The sequence below is a fragment of the Triticum dicoccoides genome, chromosome 2A (genome assembly GCF_002162155.2).
Source record: "Triticum dicoccoides isolate Atlit2015 ecotype Zavitan chromosome 2A, WEW_v2.0, whole genome shotgun sequence".
Lineage (NCBI taxonomy): Eukaryota > Viridiplantae > Streptophyta > Magnoliopsida > Poales > Poaceae > Triticum > Triticum dicoccoides.
In genome coordinates, this window is record NC_041382.1 from 89,106,049 (window position 1) to 89,117,265 (window position 11,217).

The 11,217-nt window shown below is 47.0% G+C and overlaps 1 protein-coding gene across 1 annotated transcript; it reads right to left on the minus strand.

The window, feature by feature from the left end:
- Window positions 1–3,539: 3,539 nt before the first annotated feature.
- Window positions 3,540–5,090, minus strand: LOC119353508. Its single transcript, XM_037620128.1, has 5 exons — window positions 4,697–5,090; window positions 4,543–4,620; window positions 4,304–4,403; window positions 4,084–4,226; window positions 3,540–3,977 (listed from the first exon to the last, which is right to left on the minus strand). Exons 1-5 carry the CDS (start codon window positions 4,982–4,984, stop codon window positions 3,741–3,743), a joined length of 846 nt encoding a protein of 281 aa, XP_037476025.1. The 5' UTR covers window positions 4,985–5,090; the 3' UTR covers window positions 3,540–3,740.
- Window positions 5,091–11,217: the final 6,127 nt, after the last annotated feature.

The following is an 11,217-nucleotide window of genomic DNA, read 5'->3' on the forward strand; positions in this document are numbered from 1 at the left end:
TCGCTACCGGTACAGCCGCTTCAAGAACGACGCCACCGGCGAGCACATCCGGATGACGATCCGGGGGCTGAACGGCCGCGACGGCCGCACGCACCTCGCGCGCACGTCCCAGGGCCTCCCCGTCCTGCTCAACAAGAAGACCGACGCCGTGTTCGTGGTGAACCCGGTCACCGGCGCCCGCGCCGACCTGCCGCCGGTGACCACGCTGCTGTCCGGCTACCGCAGGAGCGTCGTCTTCCCGAGATGGCCCAGGGAGCTCCGCCTCGGCGCGCAGCTGAGCGACGACTCGGCGGTGGTGATCAACTTCGGCGGGCGCCGGCTGCTGGGCGTCGCGAGGCCCGGCGACGGGCAGTGGGCCAAGGCGGAGTGCGAGCACCGGACCCGCGGGCCAGTCTCGTCGTTCGCAGGCCGCGTGTACTGCGTCGTGGGGAGAACTGCCATGGTGGTGGAGACCTCGCCGGACCACCCGCCGAGGCTGGCCGAGGCTCCTCATAATCCTTTCGGTTCAGTGCCGTGACCGAGATGGGTTCCCTTGTGACTTTCATCAAGATCTTTGGGATCTGGTTAAGTGGGATCTGAAAGCCTTGGTTGATGGGTTTGCTAAAGGGGAAATTAATATTGCTAGGCTTAATTATGGCATCATTATCCTGATCCTTAAAATCAATGATGCCAAACAAATACAAAAATTTAGACCTATTTGCCTATTGAGGGCTTGTTTGGGACTGCTCCGCTTCATCAAAATCAGTTTCGCTCCACTAAATTCACTTTGAAGCAGTTTTATCTAGAAGTTGTAGCGCTACCAAAGAGAATGTTTGGCTTCCATCTAGCTCCAGCTTCAAGAATGAGAAATTTGGTGGAAAGGATCTATTTGATTAGTCGAGGGGGGAGAAACGAAGGGGTATCCACTTACTGGTGGCAGTGGTGGATAATTTCCATCCAACTCCAGGTTCTAGAGTTTTTTGGAGCACCCCCTGAAGAGCTTCATAAAAAACTGGGAGTTGTGCCCTAGATTCTAGTTTTTTTGTGGAGTGGCATATCGTGGAGCTATCTGGTTTGGCTTGTGTTTTCTAGAGCGGAGTTGAATTTTAAGGAGCAGAGCGGTCCCAAACAGGTTCTGAATGTGAGTTTCAAGATTATTACAAAAGTTTTAATGAACAGACTGACCAAGTGTGTTTCCCCTGTTATCTCCAGAACGCAAACTGCATTTATCAAAGGGAGATACATTATGGAAGGAGTAGTGATACTGCATGAAGCTCTGAATACATTTCATAAAGACAAAGAAGATGCTCTGATTTTAAAATTGATTTTGAAAAGGCATATGATAAAATTAAATGGCACTTTGTTATACAAATGTTAAAACTAAAAGGTTTTTTAGATATGGTGTGATTGGGTAATGGAAACTATGAGAGGAAGACATGTTGGAATTAAGGTGAATGATGAAATTGGCCCTTATTTAAAAATCTATAAAAGATAGGGAGATGCTATGTCACCACTACTTTTCGATGTGGCTGCTGATGCTTTAGCTATTTTAATGAATAATGCCCTAGAACTTGATATTGTTAAGGGAGTCCTTAGTTATAATGATAATAAAGGAGTAAATATGCTGCAATATGCTGATGACACTATATTTCTGATAAAAGATGATTTGGAAAGTGTGAGAAACCTTAAATTCATACTAGGTGCCTTGGAACAAATGTCATGTCTTAAAATAAACTTTCATAAGAGTGAACTGATGCTGTTTGGGAAAGCTAAAGAAAAACAATTGCTATACCAGGAAATACTGACATGCAAAATGGGGGATTTGCCCATTAAATACCTGGGTATGCCTGTGTCAGAGACTAGGATTAGGAACACACACTGGAGCTGTGTGACTAATAAAATTGAAAAAAGATGTGGATGTTGGCAGGGGAAACTGCTAGGATCTATTGCTGGCAGGATCACCCTGGTGCAAGCCTGCCTGACTAATATCCCTTTGTTTATGATGTCCTTCTATGTTGTTCCAAAAGGAATCATTAAGAAAGCTGATTTCTTTAGGGCAAGATTGGTTTGGCAAGAAGATGAGAATGTTAGAAAATATCATTTAGTCAAATGGAGAGAATGATGTCTACCCAGAGAGGTGGGGGGCCTAGGGATTCTTAATCTGGAGGTGATGAACATAGCTTTGTTGGCTAAATGGTTCTGGAAAATGAAGACAGAAGAGGGGATTTGGCAAGATGTTCTAAAAGGAAAATATAGAAAAAAAGACTGTCTAGCTCTAATAGAGAAGAAACCCGGTGACTCCCAGTTTTGGACTAGTTTATTGAAGATCAAAGAGATCTTCTATAAATTTGTTAAGAAAGAACTTGGAGATGGGAAAAACACTAGATTCTAGGAAGATACTTGGGTGGATGATAACCCTTTAAAAGATGCCTATCCTAGAATTTATGATATTTGTTTTGATCACAAGATTACTGTGGATGAGGCCATCCAAAAAGAGTGGAAAAGGTTCAAATTTAGGAGGACTTTATATGGGGAAACTTTGGAATTGTGGAATTCTCTTAAAAGTAGATGTGAAAGAATAAAAATGAAGGGAGGGGAAGATAAGATTACCTGGACTCTCACTGCTGATAATAAATTTTCTGTGAGATCTTTATACAAGAAAATGATTACAATAGGGATGAAATTTCCACAAAAATACCTGTAGAAAATCAAAGTTCTTGCAAAAATAAAAGTCTTCCTGTGGTTAGTAAATAAGAGGAGTATTTTGACTAGGGATGTCTTACTAAAAAAAGGATGGAAGGGGGGAAAGGGTTGTGTGTTCTGTGGACATGATGAATCAATTGATCATCTGTTGTTCACCTGCCCTGCGGCATCTTTGCTGTGGAGCTTGGTCAAATGCGTATGTGGTCTGAAGACCATTCCTTTAAATGTAAAAGATTGTTTTGGGGGGTGGATAAGCAAATTTAATAAAGAAGATAAGAGAATAGTGATGGTTGGGGTTTCTGCCTTATTCTGGGCAATTTGGAAAAGTAGAAATGCAATTATATTTGAGAATAAAAGGATAAATGATTCTTTTTTATATAATCAAATTAATGAGTCGATGGTTGGTTGATTGGTCCATCTTACAGATAAAGGAGCCATCAAGAAAATGTTGGAGCTGGGAGCAAGAATACTAGAGCGGGCAACAAATGAGGTGTATACAGCAGGGCAAGGGTGGCGGATCAACGTGGCGAGGCTCCCTGGATGAAGCGGCTGTGACATCTACGCTGCTGCTGCTGCAGTTCTCGGTCTTCTTGTTTCTTCTAGTTGATAGCTGTTATTTTGCTGTCGCTTTAGTGGTTTGTGTAAAACTTATTTGCTCTGGGCCTTGTTGTCCTCGGAGTTCTGAGATATTGCGGCCTGTGTTGGCCTTTTGGTAGGTTTGTCGTGCTGCTGGACCTGTTTAGTTCTGTAGTGTCATATACTTTGTTACTCCTAAGTTGGTTTTCATTAATGAAAATCGGAAGGGGGACAAGCCCTTTTTTGATAAAAAAAAGTGCCGTGACCGAGGCCTAGCCTAGTTGCACACTTGAGCACAAACTTTATTTTTTCGAGAGTACACCACTGGCATACAAGTATCAGCAGTTCAGCGCAATCTTGGAACTTGGGAGAGTTCGTGCTATATGAATGTTCTGAATAAAGTTCTTCTTCCTTCCTACACTGTTACACTACATATGTTCTGCTCTTGGCACATCAGGATGGATGCGGTGGTGGAGGTTCACTTACAAATGGGGCATGACCGACTCCTCGTGCTCGGGCCGGTGGAGGTTGTGGAGGATGTAGAGGGAGGCCGAGGAGAGGAAGATGCAGACCGAGTAGCTGAGCAGGTCCAGCCCCGTGGTGATCTTCACCATTTTGCTCCGCTCGAACATCTTCACCAGCAGGATCATCACGATGACGTGCCCCACCTTCGTCTTGAGCTCGTCCAGCGACGTGATCTTCATCCACTTCGGCCTCTCCTGCAAAAACAGCAGCACGAGAGGAACAATGTTCAGGTTTCTGAATCAAGCATCTCAACTTGTAACCAAACTTGTTAAAGAATGCTTTGATTGTGATCGGTATCACCTTCAGAGCGAACATCCCAAACAGCGACGATCCCTGCAGAGCCCGGTCGGATCCGGAGGGCAGATCGTTGGACGCGTTGCTGATGAACAGCCCGTAGAGACCCATCCCGAAGATGAGCATCACAGTGCCAGCAAGATACACATCTGCAACAGTAGCAGTTGGTGTAAATCCCAGTTGTTATGAGCATCAGTTCAGTTCGGTACCGGAATATCTCGCTCACCAATGGCCTCCACGACCTTGAGGACCATCTGCCCTGTATGGACACCTTTGGCGCAGCTCGTCCAGTAGACGCAGTACGCCTCTTTGATGTACACGCAGCCCTGATCACCAACAGATACGAGATGCTTAATTAGATCCATCTGAACGATGTTGCTCACTGATAACAAGCAACAAGTACTGTAATTATGTCTGGTTATCTGAATCGTGAGGAGCTGCAGAGATGAGACTCAGAAAAGTTACATTGAGGAAGCAGAGGAGGGAGCCCGCCAGCGACCCGGCGACGGCGAGGAGAGCCAGGAACCGGAAGTCGAAGATGATCTGCGTCAAGAACAGTATTAGCCCACGCCGCCGGGGAGCACAAACGATAAGCTAAAGGATCGATGCGCCTGCTTACCCTCTCGACGGTGGTCTCGATGGTCGTGGACCTGGCGGTGCCGGAAACAGCGGCGCCGTTGGTCCCGCCGTAGTCGCGCGCCTTGTGTCCCTCCGAGCCACGCAGCACCGAGTCCACCGCGGCGGTCGCGCCGTCGCCGCCGGACGGCGAGGCCGCGGCGGCCGAGGCGACGATGGCACGGAACCGGGACGGCCGGTAACCAATCCGGCTCGTCGTCTCCGCTGGCCGGAACGCCGGGCCGGCGGCGTTGACGGGGGCGAGGCAGCCGCGCAGCAGCAGGAGCGCCATGACCCACGCCGCGGGTAGGCCCGTTGCTCGCCGGGCAATGCGGAGCGAGGCGAGCGGCTGGCTGGGCGGGACTGTGTGGCTGGCTGGCCCGGTTGTTTTTGAGTGGAGTGGAGTGAACCGAGTGTGAGGAGAAGAGAGGTTTATCGAGGGCATGAACGACGACGGCGACGTCGCTGTCGGCGATGTGGTTTGTAGCACATGGCGGCGAGCAGTTTGTGGCGCGGAGGTTTGTTGCTTCCCGGGCCAGCATTGATCTCACGGGCCGACATAAAAAAAATCGAGGGTTAAAAAGGGAAGTCCTGTTCTGAGCTCGAGCTCAGATTGACTCGATATCATAGCCTTTAGATGTTGTCCAGATTCCCATCGGTACAAGTATTTTAGTCTGTATATGGTCATGTATGTGTTTCACTTTTCCCACGTCGTGGCCCACCCAGCGGTCGCTTTCAATGCAGCGGCCGTCTCCCCCACAGCGCCGGCTTAGATGGGGACGCGGAATCTTGGGCCACGGCTCAGACGTTCCCTGCTAAACGGCGGCCGTCGTCACGGACCCATATTACCAAAATAATCACCCTACAGCAGGATGATCTGCATATTTGCATCCACCCCCCACAGGAGGACAAGCACATATTATCCGAAGTACAGCACGTGGCAGTCGTGACAACTACCTAAAGCACTAGTATTAATCTAACTAAACTGCATCTACTACACTTCCAGACTAACCAAAGGAGATTCAGTACTTCATCGCCATCGTCCTCCTCCGAACCCCACACAACCCCCGTCTTCAACATGAATGCCATCCGGAGCGTCAATCCAGGCGACACCAGCAGGATCATGCTCGCCTGAACCCTCGACACCACCTGACTCCGGTTCTATGGCCGACCCTTCTGTGTCTTGAGGTACATCACCTACATAATCAGTAGCCGCCACCGAGCCCATCTGGATGGGCGACCTCCGCTGGAAATCAGAATGAAAGGACGATGATGTCTTACAATCTTGAAAGCAAGCAACATACACCTACAACAAGACTTTAAGTGTAGCGAAGACAAAATGCTGTGTACCTCAAAGGATTCACTCGACAGCTCTGATTCTGCACTGCCGGCCGAATGCGTAGCTGAGAACTGGTTCACACTCGCCGCAGAAGCAACACCTTCTTCAATGACCTGAAAACCATGGATTCAGCCTACCTCAAAAGGAAACCCTAGAAGGAAGGAGGAGCAACTATGGTAAAGAAAGAGAGTACGCACCTCACGGCCGTTGTGCATTCCTTCAAGGACTTTTGAGTCATGTGTCCTGTCAAAACAGAACCATACACATCGCTCTCTGATGCCGCCATCCTACACCAGGCACGGCAGTGTTCTTCCCGTTCTTCTTATTTGAAAGTCTCTCCCAAGCTAGCCGAGAAGCTAGCTCGCAAGCCATGCCCCTTTTATGTTTGGACATGCGCAAAGACACTTGCCACCACAACCCACTCTTCAGGTTGACACATGTCGCGTCAATAGCACACACGCCACCGGCTGTTTCTAGAAATATCTGGCAAAACAATGGTTAAGGGCATATAAACATGTGCATTGGGCAACCAGGAGGCACATAGTTTTTCAGCATATGGCTCGCGCAATCACTCCTCTGTGTGCTCGTCATCTTTGCACAAAAAACTACCTTGAAGTAACGCTTCGCCCATTTCTTACGAATCTCAAATAGGTTTGTCATGTATGGATGTGCCCTCAGCTTGTTCTTATCCAGCAACATGTCCCAACCACTCTCAAACTCATATTCTGTCAGCATGTGATTTATCACCTTATAAAACTCAGCTCTGAAATCACTTTTCTTTGTGTACCCAAAGACTCTTTTGCTTTCTTCATGATATGCCATTTGCACCATCGGTGTGTTGTGTCCGGCATTACCATCTTGATAGCCAACTCCATATCCCGGTTCTGGTCTGCACATGTGAAGGGGAACAAACCATCACCAGACAAAACACTTGTAATTATGTATCGATATGTGACATTTTATCACCTCAAATGAAAAAAAATTACCTGTCAGTATGGTCACAGGTGGAGAACCGCCCATCATTCTAAGGAATTCCGAGAAAACCCACACAAAACTATCTTCAGTTTCATCACGCACGAGCACACCTGCTAGGATCACACTTCAAAAGTGATTGTTCACCCCTACGAACAGCCCAAAAGGCATGTCGTACAGATTAGTCCGGTAAGTCATGTCAAATGTTATGACATCCCCAAAAAATGAGTACTGCAGCCTGCCGCTTCCACTTGCCCACATCAGATTCCTAATCCTGCCCTCATCATCAGACTGAACCCTGTATGTAAAGTGCGGATCTTTAGCTCCAATCTCCACAAACACATCCATTGTCTTCTTCACACCGTCTTCTGCGTGGTCCCTGTTTATCTTCCCACACAAATTATGCAATGACCTCTTCTTGAACAGAACATTTTCCATTGATCCAAAGAAACCTCCAATGATACTATACACCTTTGCCAAGTTCACATTGTTTTGCCTTAACTGCTTCACAAGATCTCTAGTGTACACATTATGTGCTTGTGTGAGGGCCAGTGGATGGTATCACCAAAATTAGGTGACAACAAGTGGTTGTGTGTCTCTCTATGCTCTCGAATGTACCATGCGTTGTCCTCCGCTCGTAGCAGCCTTATTAGAGCAGGGCACTCGCAACGACAAGACCTTGTATTCTCGACAACAGCCTTGCCCTGCGAAAATTTATCAACAAAATGCAACAAACTCAGTAATTTTTTCCACACCACACGCACGGCATGAATCGGGTTGTATGTCCCAGCATAAAAATAAACTGTCCCACACTCACCTAGCAGCCACAAACTATTTCCTGCATGCATTTGGTCCTCTCTACATTCCGCCTGCTTTTCCCATAACGAATGCCAAAACCCTTCTCCCAGGAGTACAAACTGTAGAAGCCGTAGGCTTCACCCACGGAGTCGAATGTCATGCCAATAACTGGCGTGATAACATTATCGGTTGGGTTATCCGCAAAACTCCGCACAGCCTTCTCGAACGCACTTATGCGGCTTGGACAAGGCGGCCTACTCGGTGCAGCAGCTCCAATCTTCAACCTGAAAACACAACCACCTTCATAATTTATTGACCAGGTTTCAATAAGCATTGCCCAACTACTATATTTTCTAAATGATGCAAGATTACGAATGCTTTATACCAATTTTGACCATTCAATCCAATGATTGTACCGGCTTAAAACTCAAATTACAGAGGTGGCTGCATTTTCATGGTTCTTCTAAATGGTATGATTCCTTGCGCTCACAATATCGATTCTTCTTGCAAACAGAAACAAAACTACCAACATAATGGGTGTACCAATAAAAAAATGGTTGCTACTAAATATAGTACTTGTACGAACAGAAACTAATTACAGAATATCTTGGATTCAGTTCGGTACTTGTTCTACGTTTACAATTTCCCTCTCGCAAAATTAGTATATATCTCACAGATTTACTCTGCTACTGACCATGCCCAAAATACAGAACTAACCTCTTATTTCATCCAGGCACCCGAGGATCCATCTTCCCGGTAGACAGCTCCGACGACGCCGGCGAGCTGTCCATCCTGACCGCAGCCGACGGCTTGGCTGCCTGAATCTGCGCATCGGCGCCGGCGACCGCGGCCACATGCCCCACGACCTCCTGCTCCAACACTGGATGATCCACCACCATCTCTACCACGTGCGGCACCGGCGGCACAGGCGCCACCGCCGACACTGGTGGCGGCACCAAACTTTCCCCCACCTCCTCCAGGAAAGCAGATCTGACACAGGGCAAACCAAGTTCTATCAAATTGGGGAAGATCCGGTACAATAAGATTTCAAGGACCCCGCCCGGGGACGAGAAGCAAAGATGAACATACCCGCGTATAGGCTGCATCAGGAACTCCATCGATGGTCGTCGCCGGCGCTCCTCCTCCAGTTTTATTCCAGCCGCCAGCTTCGTAAATGAGAGCACCGCTGCGGGGAAGAAGGCACTAGACGCACGCATTAATTTCGCCCCTGAGCCCACCTAACGGAAAGTGAAAAAACCTGCGCCACGGATCAGATGTGGAACTGGAATCTGGTCCACGGCCCACCGTTTATAGGTCTGACGGACGGCAACCCAAACGTTAAAATAAGGCCCATGAGCCATCCCTGCCGGGTACGTATTCATGCACAGTGCACATTTTCTATCGATTTTTCACCGGACATACGACAGAATGACACGGATCCGCATGAGCTACCCAACGCCCAGGATAGGCTCATTTGAGCTCGAGCGCAATAACTCTGCGTCCGGTTAAAAACTGAGTTTGCTCAACTGGAAGAGTAGGTCAACATGGTACTACTGAACTTATCATCCCTTGACTTTTTTGAAAATATAGAAATGGTCCATCAACTCAAAAAAACAAAATTCTTTAGCTTTTAAAACCGGATAACTCAAAAACTAGATTGACCTGTAGGCTCTACTATGAAATTTTCCAATTCCAGTGATGCAGTTCCCCTGCCATTGCACTTCAAAAAAGGATAACTAGAGCTGATCTGCAACGAACCTTTAACAAATTGGCTTCGAGGTTGCAGCAGTGGAATAGGGATTTGCTTCCTAGCAACGCTCGCCTTCGGCTTGTTAACTCATTCTCTATTCTATTCCCTCATACCTCATCTCGAGGTGTCTTTTTAGAGAGAGAGAGAGAGAGAGAGAGAGAGAGAGAGAGAGAGAGAGAGAGAGAGAGAGAGAGAGCTCCCTCTCCAATTTTCATATATCAGAAACTACATTGTCTTTCCTAAACAAACCACCAGCAACCTCATCTCCATGCTCAGGCTGGACATTTGGACCATCAAAAAAGTCGACAAGTTAAGCCGCAGTTTCTTATGGAGATCTAAGCCGGGTGCTTCTGGAGGGCATGGCCTTAGTAAATTGGGCAATTGCCTGCCGTCCAAATAACTTGTGTGTGGGGGGAGGGGGGAGGCTCAATGACTTGGATCTGCTTTTCGGCCGTGCTCTTTGTCTTTGTTGGAAATGGTATGAGTGGATGAACATTGATCGGCCTTAGGTAGGTTCTCGGGCCACTTGTGACGCTGATGATATCCCTTTGTTCTGAGCAGCAACGTCCATTATCTAGGCAATGGCTACAAGACCTCATTCTAGCACGATAGATGCCTCCATGGCTCCTCACCTGCTGCCTTTAAGCACTCGTAAAAACATTTTGGTCCAATGGGCACTTCACAATCACCTCTAATCTGGGTCATTTCACCCAACTCTAGTTGTTGATTCAGCAGGTCCAGCTGTAACCAGATTCAAAGGATACTGTTTGTGGAATTATTCCAGCTCAGGTGTTTACTCTGCTCACTCTACATACTTGGCACAATTCATTGGCTCGTACTCCACTTGCAACTTGTCCAAGCTCTGGAAAGATAAGGTCAAGGACAAGTGTCACTTCTTCACTTGGCTTTCCGTTTGTGGCCAACTCCTCTTCAATGACAATCTCTCCAACAGGGGGTTGACCAACAATCAGTTGTGCAACCTCTGCGACCAGGTTGCGGAAACTCCTCTGCATCTCATCCTCAAATGCTCCTTTGCCAAGGAGGTTTGGCTGATGGTTGCGGATTGGAGTGTGGCTTCCCAGACCTCGTTACTAATGATGATCTTGCCACCTCCATTTCATCTTGGTGGAATGATTTCACCTACCCCATGGACGACCAACACATTTCCTCAACCACCTACACTTGCGGGAACATTTGGCGAGAGCGGAATAGGCAGGTGTTTGAGCACACTTTCATGCAAGGTCTTGGAGTTCTACACCTGATTAAGCAAGACTTGATACTGCTAACTGTTAAAGTGAACCTCCCTTGAGCCTGACTAATGTAACCTCGCTTTCTGTTAAGTGCAGGATGCATTCCTGCAGCCATAGGTTGTGCTTTGTAATGCTACTCCTATAAGATTATCTCTTCTTAATCATAGTCCATCATTGCCACTTCCTCAAACCTTCTCACTATTTTAAAAAGTCAAATCTTTAGGTTATAAATAAAGTCGAATGTTTAAGAGATTAAAATTTTCCTTAGCTAGCAGACCCTTATAGTTTAATAATTCCCTAAATTTTTTGGTTTGTTAATTCTTCCAACTTTTTGTCAAACAATTGAAACAAAATCATCAGATTTCAAAGAAAACGTAAACAATTCAAATGCATCGTATCATAATTGAAGTAGGGCA

What these genes read in the sequence shown, in the direction of transcription:
- LOC119353508 (XM_037620128.1), bottom strand. Translation starts at nt 4,984, where the DNA reads ATGGCGCTCCTGCTGCTGCGCGGCTGCCTCGCCCCCGTCAACGCCGCC. An exon ending in CCCTCCTCTGCTTCCTCAAT is followed by an intron (nt 4,404 to 4,542) that starts GTAACTTTTCTG and finishes GTTGGTGATCAG; the next exon opens with GGCTGCGTGTACATCAAAGA. An exon ending in TTGGGATGTTCGCTCTGAAG is followed by an intron (nt 3,978 to 4,083) that starts GTGATACCGATC and finishes CTGTTTTTGCAG; the next exon opens with GAGAGGCCGAAGTGGATGAA.